This window comes from Columba livia, chromosome 8, assembly GCF_036013475.1.
Source record: "Columba livia isolate bColLiv1 breed racing homer chromosome 8, bColLiv1.pat.W.v2, whole genome shotgun sequence".
Lineage (NCBI taxonomy): Eukaryota > Metazoa > Chordata > Aves > Columbiformes > Columbidae > Columba > Columba livia.
In genome coordinates this window covers 15,050,964-15,069,847 of record NC_088609.1, presented here as the reverse complement: position 1 = coordinate 15,069,847, position 18,884 = coordinate 15,050,964, and the positions used below count along the sequence as shown (strand labels likewise).

Here is an 18,884-nt window from a genome sequence, read left to right as displayed (position 1 = left end):
TATATAGAGTGCTTATTATTACTACATACACTTTTTAAGGTAATTCCAAAGTATGCTCCTAATATTTCTTTGCTTTTCATTTAGTCTGTTAAACAAGAAATTGAAACTCCAAGAACATGGTTCCAACCCTCATATCCTGATGTTAAGCCATGGCTAAAGGCACAGAAATAGCAGTTATTTGCAGAGCTTTTACAAAGCTTTCCTTTTCACTAGCAACAAGCATGAGCCTATTTCAGTAAGTATTGCAACTAAGCAGAGAAGCACTTCAAGAACTTGGATAGCTGGGAAAATAGTTCCCAATTTTATCTGCCAAAAAATAGTGTCTGGATTAAGCTAATCTGGTTTAAGCACTAAAACAAGATAGCAATGGCACAAGGTGCCTCCAAAGAGAAATTAAAATGACAGCCAGCTACCTAAACCACAGATAATGATCTGAATCGCACATTTCAATCTCCCCTGGAGCTGCTTGTCTCCCTCCACAGACTACAGCAGACAGCTATGCTCCAAGTAATTCAGCTGCTGTCGAACAGCTGAAGTTAAAGGTCTCTGCAGCTTGACACTCCCTGTGACTGCTTGACTGTCTGTTTAAACTGGCAGTCACTTTTCTTCAGCACCCAGAAGTGTGCAGGATTTCCCCATGCCAGCCTTTCAGAGCATTCCTTACAGCAGCACGCTGTGCGGCTCTGCCAGGGCAAAAGCTGAAGCCCAGAAGCTGGGACTAGTTCCTTCTGCTATTCCAACTGTTCTGTATGAGTGCCTCCTATGTCCTGTTATCAAACCAGGATGAGAAGGTAAAACCTGGGATTTGAAAGACAACCACTAGTTTAACAGCTTAAATCTTATAAAAATAGAGCACATGCACTGACTGCAGCCTTTCTGCAAACACTGAACCACCACAAGCATGAACTGGTCATGCCAGCAGCAGGAGAGGAGAAATGTTATGCCCCAGCCTCTTGGTCTGCTCCCACACTCCTGCTTTCCCTTTTCTCTCCCTCTTGCTCTGCTACCATTCTCCCTTCCTATTCTTCTCAATCCCTGGCCAGCACATATTCACCATGGAATCTCGGCCAAATGACAACCATGCAACACACACACACAGAGTCCGTGACATCCAGATAACACCAGAATGTGCACAAGCTGCAGGTCCAGTGTGCATGATGTGCCCAACTGTGTGTGCACCCACATGTCCAGCTTCAATTCCCAAGCAGAAATACGAGGCCAATTAGGGCTGTAACCATCCCTCCTTAACAGCATGTTATTATCGTAAAAACTATGTCATAATGTCTCTATCATGGGAGCTTGCTTACCAGTTAGGAAATACTCTATACCCAAACTAGTAAGCGGAACAAACAGCATTAGTGATCAGCAGCCCTGATTACCATGTTTGCTTACTTGCCAGCTTCATTAGCAGGCACATGTTTCTCAGACCAATAGCTTAAAATAATTTCTGCTGTATTCTGCATTCCAAAAACATTAAACACCAACATTTGTATTTGCTCGAATACTGCCTGCTATCCACCTCCACTTCGAAGCAGGTTTAACACATATTATCTAGTCCTTTAGAGACTTGAACAAATTCTAAAAGAAAACTACCAAAAATTTCCCCATGGTTCCATTTGTGCTTTCTAGAGTGCTCTGGCAGACTTGTGCCCTATGTATCACATCTAAACCGAAGTTATGATCCACCTGTGTTCCCTGCCTGTTTGTGACAGTCCCTTAAGACAGTTCTCTTAAACCACAGAGAATCACGACAGCCGAACCTAAGTCTCCAGGATGTTAACGATGAGCTATGCTTTACTTCCCTTAGCAACTCCAGAACATTGCCAGAATAACCAAGCACGAGACTTCAGAAGGCATCCTAGCTTAAATCCCAAAGATAGCAAAGCTGGCCTTTCAGAATTGCAAGCTATCACGTATGTAATTTGACCGTATAGTTTCAATATTGAAAGCCCATAAAAGCTCTCTAAGAGACTCTATATTATAAATCAAAGTTTAAGTAACCAGCAGAGTGCAATGCCATCATTATAAAGTCTAGAATCTGTTAAAAAACTGTGCAAACCTGTTCCTAGCATCGGCCAGGATCGCTGGTTTGCTACATCTTGCTTACTTTGATACTACAGCTAATCGGAACTTACACATTCTGATGACTGCCTAGTGCGCAAGGGTCGTTCCACTTGCTGCTGACTCACAGCCACTAGCTGTGAATTTACCAAGCTTCGGACCAACTGGGTGCCTAATCAGGGAACAAAAATGTAAATAAAAACCACAGGGTTACAGATGACAGAATAATGAACACAGAACTGGGAGTCAGCAATACCTTAAAACTCATGTGACACAGAGTAGGTAAATCAATTTACCCTCTGCTTTCCTTTTAGCGGAAAACTCTCCCCCTACTGGCAACAGCCAACGTTAATAGCTAGAGACAGCTAAACCCAAAACTTAATTCCAAGTAATACAAATTTGAGCACGAGTAAAGCTCACTTTGCTAACAGGTGGGAGCGCTGCTTTATACAGGTTTCCACGCTGTTGCTGTAAGCACCAGGGTTTTAAATAGCAATAGCAACAGCAGGAACTTTTGGGCAACGAAAGAAGGAAAAAAAAAAAAAAAAAGAGTAAGGAATATCAGAATACAGAAAAGCAACAAGGTCCTCTCTGAAGTTCATTAACGATTGTTTTTCCTACTTTTTCAAGTACTGCAGGCACCTAAGGGCCTAATTTGAATGGATTTGCAATTAGACTTGTCTCTAATTACTAACAGTAATTTGAAAGCTAGATCTAGATTCGTAATGTATCTGTATGCTTTTAGAAGTGTTACTTTAAGACCACTGACTTTTGGTGAAAATGCATTTACTTACCTCTCATAGATGACAGAGGGTTAGCTAACATTTGAGAAACATTCGGAAGAGGAAATGCAATCAATTATTACTATGATTACTACTGCTAAATGTACCCATTGTGCGTGGAAGACAAATAATGCAATACCCTGAAGTACACTATATTTACTGCTGAGTACATTTTTCCACCCATCCAAAGACTGTACTTCAGGAGGCATTACCCCACTTGAAGAAAAGTGACACTTAGACTAAAAGCTGTATTTGCAATAACTGAAATCATTAGTTGGAGATTTTTTTTGACATAATTACCAGGTCTATATAGAAACCTAGAGAGAAGGGATCTCAGAACTTTCAAATTATACTAACAACACATAAACTAACTCACCTGGCACGCTGTTATTTCTCTGTCGGGTTTGTTTGAATTCAGGACAATCTCTTCTAACGTGACCCACATCCCCACATATGAAACATCTTTTCTCCCTTGTTTCTCTGTCATCTTCTTTCACTTCTTTTTCATCATCTTTCTCATTCTCCTTCTTCTTCAACCTGAATAATAATTTTTATTACCAATATCACAAAACCACACACACACAAATCTCTGTAGAGTTGTTAAATTGGTATGTTCAAAGGGAAATAAATGGTTACATAACCAACAGCTGTACTAGAATACAAATATCTTAGGAATCCCAGAAAAACACTTGCAGAATATGCCTTGTTAGGCATTGGAACAGGCTGCTTAGGGAACTGGTAAAGTCACCATCCCTGGAGGGGTTTAAAAGGCAAGGTTCTTAGGGACATGGTTTAGTGCTAGAGTTAGGTTAGGTTATGGTTGAACTCAATGATCCTGAGGGCCTCTTACAACCAAAATGATTATATGATTCTATATGGGATGGTTAACAACCTGCTTGTATAAACTTAATGACTTCTAAGCTCCCCAGAACTGTCCCAGAAGCTATCTGGCTGTATTAGCACAGAACTATACCTGCAGTTAGGCAGACTTCACCTGTCAATTTGGGAGAAGTTCTATGCAACAATCCCACTGAGTCAGAATATACACAAAACAAGCTAGCTGTATCCTGGAGATATAATCTCCCCCTCACTGGAGATGTCATATTTCTCTATTAAGGTACTCAGCATCCTGAGCCTAAACAGGATATGAAGGAAAGCACTGAGACTTTTTCAAACTCAGTACTAACACAACAAACTGCAGAACCAGTGATAAAGAACCAAGACAAGAAATAAAGGTCTTTTTCCACATTGTATCTGTAGGATTGTTAAATACTAGTTTGTGAGCTCCATATACAATTTGAGAGAGATTCTCTGTGGCTGAGCTGTAAGCAGCAGTTTGTATGAAGAGCAGATCACAACTTCTTTTCCTGAGGTAGATGTAGGGAAACAGGAGACGTAATTCACTCTGCTAGTGCTTGTGAGCTCATGAGTACATGAAGGGAGTGGCTGAAAGAAACAGCCTGTGACCTTGGGGTCCCAGTCCAGTTTCATGTATCCAGAACCCTGCTGACTGAACGAAGGCTGTAAATAAGGACTAGCAGGAAGAGACCAAGAGTATTTTTAAGAATTATGAAGTACACAACTGGATATAGAAAGTAGATCAAAAATCCCAGATCTGTATTTTAAGAGCTTCACCAGGTTTTAGGAGGAGTCAGACAACCTACACTGATTGGGCCATTAAAAATTCAAATATGTAAAAATGCGAAGACTGCAGATTCTGTCAATTCCTGCTAAGCTCTCTTCAGAGACGTTGGCCTCCATGTGCTAGGGACTCCTTTTGCAGGTGTACTGGATCCAGAACTCGTAAGTGCAACTAATATACAAGATCACTAGGTGACTGCACTAGTATGTTACAGAAATGCACCTGAACTATGTACATTTTAACTACCTCTAGATTTTAATAAATGAACTTCTACCTGCCTTGCAGAGATATGTTATCACATTTATAGAACAATCCAAATTCAACGCTATCTTCCAAACACGATCACTACAGGAAATCCATTATAATACATTACAAATTGTGCAGTTAGGTAATATGGTCACCATCTGAATGTTTACACTATAAAAAGATAATTTAGTGATTTAAATTTTAAAGTAAGCTGTAAATTACAGATCAGCTGTAAAATACAGATAAATCATGAAGTGTTAACATATTACACACTTTTTATTTTACTGTGTGTGCTCACATAAACACTCAAAGATTTAAAGAGATGACCAGAAATAGCCTAAGAAAAGCAAAACAGGATGGGAAGTTGAGGGTCAGATGCAAAGCTTTGATTTTCTCTGCAATTAAGCAGGTTCTTCATTTCCACTAAAATTTCAAGTATCCAAATCTCTTGATTTAATCTTCAAGATTTTACTTTAGCTTTGTATATTACTTACCTCCTCCTCTTTGGACAGTCTTTCATGTAGTGACCAATTTTTCCACAGACACGACAACATCTGTCATTGGGTGCCAGTTCCCCATCTGTCAGCACTTTCGAGTCAAAAAAGTATTCCTATCAAAACACATCAGACAAATACAATACTTACGAGACTGAGAAATGAAAGCAAACTGGACAGCTTTAATCTCCTATTGTCCCCTAAATTCTGCCAGTTCTTAGATTATACCTAAGTCTTTTTCTTCCTCTAGATAATGGCAGCTTTTTCAGAGATGTGGAAGAGTTTGGGCTAAAAAGTGGTATTTAGTCCTAGGGCCAGAAGCTGAATTTGCAGAACAGCGCATCCAGGCTCCAACCTGCTGCCTGCCTTCTGCTTCCCCACAGGCTCTTCGGAAGGCAATTTTTTGCACATGATCTATTTTGGTATCTGAGTCACTGTGTGTATGTTTTCCAAAGCAGTCTCTGTCCCTTCCCAAATGACACTATTATATCCCCTCCAACAGAAGAAAGCTCAGGTGGGAAACAGATGGAGCATCTGTGCATGGCCCTGTATCCCTGCCCTGCCTGCAATGTGCTAAGGACATCTGCGGTTCTGACCTGTGCCAGCACAAAGGCCACAGTTTACAGCCTCTGAGCAACACAAACATTGTGAAAACACTTATCTTGCCTGGAAGACTGAAACAGAAGTACAAATAGAAATGTCCTAACCCCAGCTCAGGAACAAAGTCCTACTGTAGACTTAGGTAATTTACTGAACATTTTTGCTAGTTTCCTCTCTGTATCACTAAGCTGCGCTACAGGGCATTGGCTTAGGAAGGAGACAGAGAACTCCTTCTTTGTCAGGTACTTTGGAGAAATAAAAAGGTCTGTAATACTATTGGCATTATTTCCTTCACATAAGAGGGCTCATTTGCATCTTAATGCTGCTTTCTCTCCTGCTTTTTATCCTTATGTAAAATATTCAATGAACATCTGAGATGAGGCTGAACAACGCAAAAGAACACGTATAAAAACATACAGTATATGCTTTCCAGAAGCACTATAGCATTGTGCTGTACATATATGCAAGCAAAGAAAAAAATAAAACTAATTAGCAATTATATTTATTACATACACTCACATATTTGTCACTTACAATTAACTACATCCACACTATAATTCATTATCCGTATCACAGTAGTACTCAAAAAGTCCCAATAAAAACACCTCTTATGTTATTAGACACAGTGCAAAATAGAACACAGCTACTGCATCAAAGAACATCTAATATAAAGTACAGATAAAGTAAGCAAATGGAAAAGAGAAAACAGGAACAGATGAGGGGAAATAACAATTTTCAGAAGATTTTCAAAATCCCTTAGAAACACAAACCCTCTTCAAAGCCATTGGGAGAACAGTCCTCTAAGATGTCTTAGAAACCACCTTGCTAAAGTAGATGTTAAAAATACCAATTTCAGCTGATTTATTTGCTTATACAAAGAATTAGTTCTCTATGACACATCAATGGCTGGACCCTGTAGCTCAAAGGAGTAATTTCTCTAGAGTGCTGCTGCATAAACACATTCCAGACCTTGACTCACTATGCCAATTTTAAGATGAACTGATAAGAAAGTTTATCACAATCCTTTTCCTTTCTTAAGCAGCAATCCTTACTTTCTCCACCCACTGGAAAACAAAGTAGAGTGTAACATCTCATAAATCTGTTTGCTTTGGCTACATGAATGGGTAGTAAAGTTCCTAAGCCTGTTTCTGGGGTTTATAGCTGTTGTTGCAGTTTTCTGCAACACTTCATGCCACACAATGAAGAGTTTTATAAAAAACAAAAACCAAAATAAGCTTACCTTCCCCGAACTGCCAAAAATACCCATCACCCATCCAACTACTCCCATTAATTTTGTATTGCAGAAGCCCAATACTAAGCCACTCATTTAATGCAAATAATGTGTAACTACATGTATTGTGCATACCAAATTGATAAATACATGCAAGAGATTCGCCCTGGACGCACCAATTCAGTGGATGAAGAAAAGTAAAAAATATACTAAAAACTATGAACACTTACAGCTTCTCTTCCCACAGTTGGGTAGAATGGGGTACCAAATAATTTTCTCCCGTTGATAAACGCCTTCATTATGAAATTGGTCACTATTGAAGAAAGACAGTTATTGCAAAACAACAGAAAAGGCACAACACTTTAGAAATTAGTGAACATTAATCATTAGTAGACAAAATAGCTTACTTTTCCTAGAGACTCCAGCACCGAGATTATGATTCAAGTCAAAAGGATCTGTGTAAAGAAGGGGGAAAAACAAATCAAGAGTTGGAAAAAATATGTTGCAACACAAATTTTTATTTTAACACAGAGAATTCAATTTTAAATGCAGTCACAGAGCAGATGACAGCAAAGCAATGCTGAGTGTTATAAAAAACATGACTAACCATAATAAAGCGCAATTTACCGACATATACTAAAAGTTATGAGTGTAATCTCATTTTGTAAGCTGCAGGACTTGCAAACAATGCTTCTTTTAAGCACTGATGGTAGTTTCCTCAGATAAAGATCCTGTGCAACAAGAACAGATGCTCAAGCAACAGTATTTATCACTCCCTCCTTAATGAAACAAAAAATCAGCGCATAAGTACCTTCGATGGCAATACATTTGGATGTCCACTGTTTCTCAAATGTCGTTAACAGCTTCTTCTGCCGGATGCTGATCACATATTCCTTGAAGTCAAATTCTTCAGTGTAGAATCGCAGCAACCCCAGCCAGAGTTCTCCAAGTGACTCGGTGTTCTTTCCAAGAGAAGGCAGCCGCTTCTTCTGCGTGCCATGGAAAACACAATTTATACAGGTACAGTTACTGAACTACTTCTCGTCCTCCAACTACCTCTCATAATTATGAGTTTGTCTACCATGAACAGCTTCACTTCGTTAAAGGTTAAATCACTACACTTAACAACACCTCAATCCCAGACTATTGAGAGTAAAAAGTATTTTCCCTGATTTATGTCACTTAGAAATTACTTAATACAAATCAAGAAAAAGCAGACACTCATCTCAGCAAAACAGACCTCATTTGGGAAGTTATAATAATATGGATATGGAAGTTCAACCACTCTTTTATGTATTACGCTGTTAGCAATATGTTACTTTCCCATAAAAACAAGCTTTAAGTTTTATTGACTCTTCTGGAATTAGAATATTACCAATTCTTCCATGTCATCAAAAAAAAAGGCATTCCATCCATCCACCATTCTTTGTGGAATCTGTTTTCCATCAAATATCTGCCGAAATAGAGAGGGACACAGTTACCACTCTAATTCAGATTCACCATGCAAGACGTGCAGTTTTGCTGGAAAGAAGTAGCACAAAAAACAAAAATCTTTTAATTTTAACAATTACTTCTTATATAGGCAGAATTTCCCATTGGTAAAAAATTTCCAAGTCTTTCTGCATTATTGCTATGTTTCTCTCAGCTTACTTGGATATTTTTACTTGTTCTTTGCAACTAAGAAAACATGACTGAATTACCTCATCAAGATTCCAAGATCCCTCCTGCCCACAAAATCTCTAAGGATACTTTATATGACTCCTATTACATTTTGAATTTAGCAAAGCCAAGGGGAAATTCCACTGTTATTTAAATGCACGCTCAGGGCAGCAATAAAAGAACAACCCTCAACCACTACTAAACTATCAGCAAGAAAGTCTGAGTCTCAACTGCAGTGCTTAAGCCAATTTTCCTCTTGCACACAGACAACGAAAAAGTCAGAAAGGGACAATTTTCAGAAGTGCTGGGGAGTTTCAGAGTATATCCAGGAAGAGGCAGATAGCTGACTAATTATTTTGTCCCCACCCATGCAATGAAGATACAGAAAGTGATATTCTTAATAAAGTTTCCTGGCACATGTAAAACAGCACCTTTAATGTTGTACCAAAGCATTAGTTATCTTTTTTTTCCCCCCCCTCATAAAATCATAAAATTAACTTTTTCTCTTACAGATAAGATGTTGAGCAATAAATATTGCTTCTGACAATAACTGATGTGAGCTGGACTCACATCAAGAGCATCTGGCGCAGTCTCATAATTACAATTTCCTTCTCTTCATACCACCTGACAATATTTTTTCTATCCTGTTCAGCATAAAAATATAATCATAAGACTGAAATCCCAAAGTAAACTTAACAGCAGAATTTAGGTCCAACAGATTCCCAGTTTTGTTGTAATTTTCTAGTTAAGTTTTACCCACTAAAACCAAGAGGGAGTTAGGAGCCTGCTAATGCAGAAGGGCCCCAGATTTCATTCATCCCACTGATCCTAAAAGCCCAGACTTCTCATATTTGGCTTGAAGAACCAGGGCATCTATTTTCACAGCCACCTCTTCTGAAAACCTACCTCCTGAAGAACTGGAATAACTGGTGGATTTCTCTGTTGCAGAAAGTACAAAACCATAAGAATATAGGCATAGGATGACAGACTACCCCGGGATGCATCGCCAATGTCACAACGCTGAAAAAAAATAAACAAAATACTGAATCTATATTTTATTGTTCAAGACTAACAATTATGTCAGCGAGCAAACAGAACCCTCACCAGTAACAGAAAATACATTCATCTCATAACTAAAAATTGTTTGAGGAAGCCTGAAAAATAAATGTCCTCAGACTCAAATGCCATCTGGCAAATCCACAGCGTAATTTGAGTAACACAAAACCAGAAAAGCTTCTCATAGCCAAAATACGTTGGTGTTTTCATTTGTGTTTTTTTTTATTTATTTATAATGTGCCTAATTCAAAATAAAACAACCCCTAACAAATCAAAAACCCCAAAACAGAAATACTAACAAACCTCTACTTCTGATATGTGGGTTTCAATACTTTAAAATTTAATTTTCCTAAAACCATGTTACTAGAGCTGTTTCTATGATTCCTTACTGTTTTGGTTTCCCCATTTTTTAATAATTAATTAATAGGCAAGTATTTCCACATCATACTGGCAACTTAGGCAATACCTGGCATTTTTCTGACAGACATACAGATATGTAATTAAACTGTGGTCCAGCCTGCACAACACAGTGTAAAACAAACACCAGAGAATTACCTTAGTATGTTTAAAAAACTTACTATGGCATGACCTTTCTACAGTACCTGCTTCTAAGCTACCCTTTGCTTCAGGCATGTATTATAACAAACAACACACTTTTAACCTCCTAGGTCTGGAAAAAACAGCTTCACAAGTGACTTTCACAATAGCAGAAGCAGCGACAGGTGTTGCTGTTTTTTCTGTCAATGCAAATAGAGGAGGAAGCATTTTGCTTCATGTATTTGTAGAGCTATGAAGTCACCTCAATACATCTACATTCAGGAGTGTATGTCCCCCGATTCTGAAATTTGTTTTTTACAGTAAGATTTTTAGAATATGTGCAACAGAAAAATGCAAGATTCGTTATTGTCAACAGAAGGCATTTTTAATCTGAACACGGAAGAGACGTGATATTCTGCACTAGTGTGACCACAACAACAAAATCATTATTCGTCTTATACTAGACAGTATAATGAACATGTCCATTCCATTTTGAAACAAAGTTATTTTATTCATTTTTATGCATTTCATTACATTAACATCTATTAGCATGATACACTCCATATAACCTGCTTTTTATTTGCTTGTTTCACTAAACTTTCTTTGGATGTGTTTGGGAATGTGTTTAATAGTGAAGCTTGAATAAAAGGAAACTTGTTTCAATTATCAAAGGTCGTATGATGCTTCAAAAAAAAAAGATGCAGTAGATCTTGGGTTTGATATTTTCATTCTTAAAGTGAAGTGTGTGTCCTAGGCATATGAAGTAGAGACATTTCATCAACTCATACCTTCTCAAACTTTTACAGTAAGTAAAAAGTCGGTGGTGGTGGTTTTTATTTTTATTTTCTCTTGTGTGAAATTGAAAAAATGAAAGTTTTCCTTTCATCAGCTTCCTCTTAGGTAAAAGTCTTTCAACAGCAGAAGAAACCAGAACTGAAGAACTGGTTTCTGACACATACAATCAGATGGAACACAATCAGCTTAAGAAAGTGCAGTTTATATTAACAGCATTCTACTGTTTCCTTTCCAGTTGGTATTAGCAAAAGGTAAACTCAGTTGCTGTACTAGAAAACACTGTATTATATAAATAAGTACCTTCTTTTTATATTACCTTTGCAAAAACTTTCATTGTATAGCCCAGATATTGCACTCTAGGATCAATAGCTGCATATGTAGCCAGCATTCTTGTGTTATGCTGTGCCTGGGGAAAGGGAGGGAAAAAAACCAAAAATCGAACAGGTGTTTCAATGTAATTTATAGCTCATACAGTAGAGTCTGCAGTTCAGGCAAAGATGACGCAAAATACAACTGGAGGGCAAAAAAAATCACAACAATATGCCACAAAAATTCATGCAACATTTCCTGCACAAACATAACTGAGAGGTGTCATCAGGACAGCATGAAAGCAGTAACAACAATCAGAACCTTGGAAAATACCAGCAAATAAGTCAGTCTGTAGGGTGACTCAAGTGGAACTAATTCCACAGATTGCATCTTCCTCACAGGTGAAGGTGAGCACATTGCAGAAGAAATGATGCAATTTCATTGTGCTAGATGTAAGCTGGGATGAGATGTGTTAATACTATTTACGATGACAGAAGGGCCATGGTGAATGTGGCACTAATAGTTTTTTGGGAGCATTCACAAAAATCTTTGTGTGCCATGAAGATGCTCTGTTATCAGGTTATACAGTTACTTGGGCTGGGCTCAGGGTGTGGGCCACTGAATTTAAATAATGTGGAAAAAAACCCAAACGCACAAAAGCACTTTAATTCTGGTTTCAAAATTATTCCATCAAATGATTATTTGAGTGAATTATGATGAATTTAAAAGCTTTCTTTAAACTCAAAATCAAACAGAAACCGATGCTTACCAGTGTGTTGTATAAACTGATATCTCCTTCTAAGCCACTTCGTCTGTGTTCAAATTTTACTATAGGCACTTTGGCTGTTGTTATAGGCAAGATGTTTCTCAAACCTGGGGAAGCAACACTTTAGTACATAAAACATTTCCATTAACTACATATATAGTAAATGTAAATACAAAACAAAGAATACTTTAAAACACCTACCTGGATGCTTCTTAAGAACTTTTGCCAAACCTTCTATTATTTCTTTACAGTTTAATTTCTAGGAAAAACAAATATTACCGCTTCAGATGTTAAAATATTGATCCTGTCCTGACAAGCACATTTACTATCAAACATTAATTTCATAGATGAAATGTCTGTGTGCAAAACGAAATAAGCAACGAGCCAACACATGAATTTACAGAAACTGGCGACTCATATTCTCTACAGTTAACTAAATGTGTGTCTATAGGGCATTAAAACTAGAACAGGCGATATCTCGCTTCAGTTGTACCGAGTGCAACAAGCCAATGTGCTACTAACAAAATCCTACCTTTCCAGTTACAGAAATCTTAACTGAATTTTAAAAACTGTAAAGAATTATTGAATTTAAACTAGTAAATGTTATCAATTTAAAAACTCTTACCTCTGCATTTTCATGGCCTTCCAACGTCATGCAGATATCTAGATCACTGTCCCGAAATCCAAATCCATTCTTTGATGAGCCAAACAAGCAAAGTCTGGCTTTGTCTGATCAAAAGAGCAGACCAAAAAAAGATAAACTCTTGTACAGTTGAATGGTAAATGCTTACTATGGAATATCACTTAACTGAGATGTGTAGGTGCCCATAAAAAATGAGCTTTAAGAGAGAGCTTACAACGTCACTATAACCATTAAACGGCATCTCCAAATGTGGTGCAATGCTTTGTGGTATGTGACTGCACTTTCCCGTTTTAAATAAATCAAAATAATGTGCAAACCCAGTCACCAGTACACAGAGCTACTCTTAGTACAGTCCAAGCAATATTTCTGGTTTCACTCATACTTTATCTAGGTTGCATATTTTTTCTATGACTAGGTAGATTGGGTCAGTCAGTAAGTTTCTGTAACCATAACATACTGTTCAAGAAAATAAAAGTGATAAGATAAATGTATTTTATGGAACATTCTTTTCCAATTGTTTTGTTCACATTTTTGTTTGAAACACAGTATTATAGTTTGATTCTTCTAAAGGCAAGTGAAATTACCTAACTGAGGGGAAGCAACTTAGTCCTAACTGAAAATAATACATTTATCTGTTCAACTGAAATGAACGCTGTAACACACCTATTCACGGCCTTTTCCTAACTTTTAATAGAATCAGAAACCTTAAGACTTTCAAGGTTCTGTAAGAGGTCTCAATCCTCAGCTGCTGTCGGTGGAAGTGTAAGTCGCAGTTCCTTGCTCACAGGCCAGCTCTGGCAGCACAGATGGCTGGCTGCAGCAAGCAAGGGACTGGAATTCAGGAGACGTGGGCTTGGTACCTGGCTCTAGCACTGTTCTACACCACCTCCCCCCCCAAAAAAATCACTTTGCATCTCTGTGCCTTGACTTCCATCGCTGTAGTAAGGTAGTTTGGGCTATTTTATAGAAGGGACGTGAAATAACAAACTCATTAAGATTTCCAAGATACTAAAACGCTGGTGAGTAGATAACAAAAGTGCTTGGCCCACAATCCAGGTAACACTAAACCAAACTGGCCGGGGCCTGTTCAAACTTTCTGTCCTGACTGCAGGAGTCCTGTATCTGCATTATTACTCGTGCAGCTTTTCCTCCACTCGAGGGACATTTTCATGGAACAGCACTGAGGGATGCTCAGTCTAGAAGTCTGCAAGACAGCTTTATGTACAGTGGGAAAAATAAGATGCCACTGCTCTAAGCAAGGAAAATGAGCAATAATGAGACAAATCACATCTTCATGCTCTGAACAACATGAAGGAAGGAAGCATTATCAAGAATCACTACCTACTGTTACGTACCATTATACTCTTTTCGAATAAATCTTTCCAAACTTGCCAGAATTTGTTCTCTGTTTTGTTGTTCAGATAAAGGAGGGGATAATTCATCTAAGTAAAAACAAGTTAAAACACAGTCAGGTGTGACATTCAGCTACCTCAAAATTCTTTTTCAGCTATTTAAAAGTACTGGATAGCTTTTTTTGTTGTTGTTACATTTCCTTTCCTTGAATACGTGATTTTCTTGTTTATTATATCATTAGCATTGTTAGGACTTTATTTCAGATGTCTGACTTTTCTTCAGTTATTCAAAGAGCAGGTCAGTGGGCACCTGGTGTCCAGCCGAGGTTAACCCACCGCAGCACCCAAAAGGGGATTTTTCCCAAAGAAGCCATAGAATTTGACAAACACAAACACAAGTTTTGCCCAGAGCCTAATTTCTGATAACACTACTAACTTTTTACAAATCTAGTGAAAAATTCTGTATAGTATTAATTTCTCAAATCTGTTATAAGAATTTGATATCAAAACCATGGATAATATGGAAATGAAAGTATTGGTTAATCTGCAGCGCAGGGTAACTGGAAGAGCCTCTTCCCACTGAACTTACTGGAATAAGTAATTTAAGGCTACAGCTTTAAATTTTTGTCCAGATTCCAGATCACAGTTTACAGTGGAGCACAAACACTTTTCCAACTTACCAAAACATCTTTTGCACACTATATCAAGTATTTCCCGAAATCTGTCTGTCATTGGTGGTAGTGGCTTTAGATCAATTTTCTTGAAATCCTCTGGGCAGTCATTTTTGGAATGTCCATCCCGTTTGCAGATGCTGCATACTATAGTTGGTGGCTTTTGGGGGGAAAAAATAGGTCCATAAATAGAATTTTACCTTTAAGATAGTCTGACAGACCTAACATTGCCATGTTAGTCATGCCGCAAAGAGCATTTAACACCTGAACAGCAACAGTGTCTACAAAGAACTAGAGAACACCTTTCAAAAGGCTGTGTTTAGGTCTCAGTGCACAAGAGCACTTGGAAATTCTACAAGAAAGCAGGAGAGGAAGGGTGGAAAAAATAGTACAGAACAACCAGAAGACAGGACTCAGGATTTTTTCTGTGTGTGTATGTGTGTGTGTGCGTCAGAAAGCTTTGCATAAGATGGGGGCTACAGACCATCTAGTCCAAATGGCATGAACATTCGCTGTTTTCCAGTCCTGAATAGAGAGCTGTCATTCATAACAGAGACTGAAACAACCATTGGGAGAATCTTGTCAGTCATCCAGCCTTAATTTTAGTGATTTAAGTTTTAGTGACCAGCACTGCTAAATACACAGCTTACCTTTCCTGAAGTCAAAATAAACTTATCAAACACATAATGCATTTCTTCTGTAGAGAGTCTGCCTTCATCTTTGAGATCGTGAGCTTCCACCATTGCGTTGCAGTTGGGCGAGGTAGCTGGTGTGCCAGTGCACTTACTCTTCTGAGGAGACTCCGTTATCAAACTCTGTCTGCTTTCAGCGTCAGAAAATTCATTACTAGAATTTGTGTCGTAGGGCTGATGTTCGTTGCAGTTACAGTGGCAGCTTAGCTCACCTTCACTTACACAAACTGAAATTTCTAAATCATCCCTCTCTTTAAGTGATTTTTGCTTTAATTCACAGCATTCGTGAGAAATAAGGGATAAAGCTGCTTCTTTGTCTTCATCATTGCTAGAGTCCAATGTTGAAAGCAGCGAAGAGTCCATGTTCTTGGAAGTACATCTTTTGGCTACAGCTTCTACCACTTCAGTACATTCAAGTTCATTCTCTGGTATGTTACATCCACTTCCTATATTTCGTTTATCTACAACTTTTTCTCCTTGTGGAAGGCAACAGTTGACTACAGGCTCTTCAGATCTTGTGGATTTCTTATTATTCATTTTCCCTTTTTCTTTTTTCTTGGTATCTGGCTTGGATTTAATCCCATCTTTACTTTGTGGACATGCAAAATATTTATATGCTGTCCTAAATCGCTCCAGGATGTACTCAAATACCATCTGGCTATTTAGACTTCGTGCAACGTTCCTCTTTAGTGCAAAAGGATCTGGGAAGAAAAAGAAAAATTTCATTACTAATCTTAAATTTCTACATTTCACTAAGGCAGCTGAAATGCCTAAGTTATGATACGGCAGTTAAAAAGAGACTTCTATAATATAATCCAGAACTGTATTTGGATATACTTAAGAGAACGTAGGGCCCACAATGTTTTTTGGACTTCTTCCATACAAAACACAACACACGTGTGGCCGTGAATAGTTGGCTATCGTAAACCATTCTAGATAGTGTTATTTAAAAAGAAAACCACAGGTATATTGTACCATTACAGTCAATTTCTAAACTAGAAATTAAAATAAACATACAAAGGCAAAATAAACGTAGGCCTGCCTGAACTTTTCTCCTCCGCTAAAGAAGGATTTGCATTTTCCGTAAGAAATTAATTTCTTCAAGAGTAACTTTAAGGTTATAAGGATTATATGAACCAATCTCACCAGGTTTCATTCTTAGTCCTTCCTAGCGATTTCTAGATCAAACATGTTTTCCAAGTAAAAAGAGCACTTGCATAGTTGCTATGAGTTTGCCTGGGAAGATAGTATCAAACTGAGATTCTGTTACTTCATCATTTTAGTTACAAAATTAACAGTAAAAAAGTCAAACAAACAGAAGGGGCAAAAATTAAAAACAAAAAACTATAAAACCCAAACAAAAACAACACAAAAAGACCAACAATGGCAGGTATCAGAACCAGAATGTAATCTGTTTTTTGAAATTATTTCCTGTTTCTTCCTCAATAATTTGCCCTTTCATCTTACAGGTTTTAGCTTCTCACATGCTGAAGAAACACTGCTCTAGTTTTAAAACTCTCTCGCTAAAAGTGATTGAAGAACAGAACTGGGAGAGGAAATTAAAGCCACAGGAGTGATCTCAAGACCCACTACTCAACATGTGCCTCAGTAATTCACTCCCTGGTTTCTTCCTTTTTACTTTTCCTTCTTGCACCTTACTCACTTGTCCTTCACTATACCTTTAGTAACGCTGTCTCCGTCTTTACAATTTTCTTTGGCCTATTTACCCTTCTCCTCCTCACCTCATGTGTGCTACCGAAAAGCCACTTCATCAACATCCCTAGCAAGTGTCCAAAATTCATTATTTATGCTTTTATAAAAATATCACCTTAAACGGTTTCTCAGCCTTCCTCAAGTATTCTTAAGGCCAATTCAGAATGCCACACATTGCTCTGACTTCAGCTGTTAAGTACTGTTCACATATTTTTCTGAGTTGAGGAGCAGAAATAAAGATGTTCCAGTTATAAATAATAGACAAAATAATTTTCTCTTTCTCTTTTCCTCTATTCCTCTCCCCAACATATATAATCAGGGTACATCCAATTTATACAGTCTTACTCCCCGAAACAAGCACTTCCCTTAGCAGGATACTCAGGCCCTGAAGCATGGCCTGTGACAGGCCACTCAGCTTCACAGGGCAGAAACACTGTCCCCAGGGAAAAGGACAACGGAGGGTGCTGGGGGGTGCATCTGTGTTACTTTGCTGGGTTTGCTCCAGTTCGCTCTGATCAGAACTAACCTCTCTGCTCAGCCTGCATTAGAGTCACAAGAAACAAACTGAGAGCTGGTAACACTCAAAACACATGGTGGGTTCTGGAAATGCAGCGAGAGGTGCTGAAAGTTCATAATATCAGAATTATTAAAAAGGAATAAATAATAGCTTATAGGAAGAAACAGATAAGAGATAAGAACAGAACAGTAAGAAACAGTGAGACAAATTTACACCTTGCGCTTCAAGGATGAGGGTTGCAAAAAGTAGTACTAAACAGAAAAACTGTCTTTAATCAGACTAAATAGGTGACAAAATATAAAAAAAAATAGATGTACTTCTCCATTTTTGATTTAGTTTATTGCTCAGACTTGTGACAGACCTGTAAGTATTATGTAAATGAAGATATTAATGCAGGATAACTACAGAACTAGAAAGGGTATTATCCTACCTTCAATGGCTATTCGCCTTTTAGGCCAGTTTTTATTCTCTCTGGTTAAGAGTTCTTGTACCCGTATGCTGATGACGTATTCCTCCAAAGCAAATTCCAGTGTGTAAAACTTCAACAGTTCTAACCACAGTTGTCCCAGTGAAACTTGGTGAGGGGTTTTGAATGCTAAGAGAGACTAAAACACAAGGACAAGAATGCTCAACTGCAGTAAGAAATGAAAATTCCCATTCTTTTCCTGGTTCCATCCAATATTAATGTTTCAAGACAAAAAACATGGAAAAGAGACAGAATAGGCTTTTTAATGAAACAAAGCCATGACTTACACTGCCGTGCTTCTCCTTTGCATTACTTTGGTTGTCCACTTCCGAGCTTGTTACCTTTTTACCACCACCTTTTTGTTGTTCAACTTTAGTTTTACTTTCCGCACCAACTGGGTTTTTTGCTGCACCATTTGCCGGTGGTTTGTACTCCCACCGTACAAACTCTCCTTCTTCTATACCTTTCAGCTGGTGGTCATCTGGCCTCTTCGAATCAAAGCCTTCAATCTAAAAACAATTAAAGCAGCTCTGAAACAAGACTGAGTATTATACATACAACCAAAAGTTTTCACCAAAGGTAACACTGACAATTGTGATATTCATTCCCCTCCATAATAACTGATGTCAGAGAAATAAATTCTGAGAACTAA

The 18,884-nt window shown here is 38.0% G+C and overlaps 1 protein-coding gene across 6 annotated transcripts in view; it reads right to left on the bottom strand.

Annotated features, from left to right (window-relative positions):
- TUT4 (terminal uridylyl transferase 4) overlaps positions 1–18,884 on the bottom strand; it is a 50,257-nt gene that overhangs the window by 7,163 nt on the left and 24,210 nt on the right. For 5 of the 6 annotated variants that reach the window (XM_065071031.1, XM_065071030.1, XM_065071035.1 and 2 more), the window contains 17 exons: positions 18,520–18,741; positions 18,197–18,371; positions 15,495–16,237; positions 14,854–15,004; positions 14,177–14,263; positions 12,804–12,907; positions 12,380–12,437; positions 12,182–12,285; positions 11,420–11,509; positions 9,622–9,735; positions 8,432–8,509; positions 7,868–8,045; positions 7,464–7,511; positions 7,287–7,369; positions 5,226–5,341; positions 3,220–3,380; positions 2,136–2,233 (listed from right to left, as the gene is read on the bottom strand). In XM_065071031.1, coding sequence (XP_064927103.1) covers positions 2,136–2,233; positions 3,220–3,380; positions 5,226–5,341; positions 7,287–7,369; positions 7,464–7,511; positions 7,868–8,045; positions 8,432–8,509; positions 9,622–9,735; positions 11,420–11,509; positions 12,182–12,285; positions 12,380–12,437; positions 12,804–12,907; positions 14,177–14,263; positions 14,854–15,004; positions 15,495–16,237; positions 18,197–18,371; positions 18,520–18,741 — 2,610 coding nt within the window. The remainder of the gene's footprint in view (positions 1–2,135; positions 2,234–3,219; positions 3,381–5,225; positions 5,342–7,286; positions 7,370–7,463; positions 7,512–7,867; positions 8,046–8,431; positions 8,510–9,621; positions 9,736–11,419; positions 11,510–12,181; positions 12,286–12,379; positions 12,438–12,803; positions 12,908–14,176; positions 14,264–14,853; positions 15,005–15,494; positions 16,238–18,196; positions 18,372–18,519; positions 18,742–18,884) is intronic. The other variant, XM_065071033.1, reaches the window with a different exon arrangement.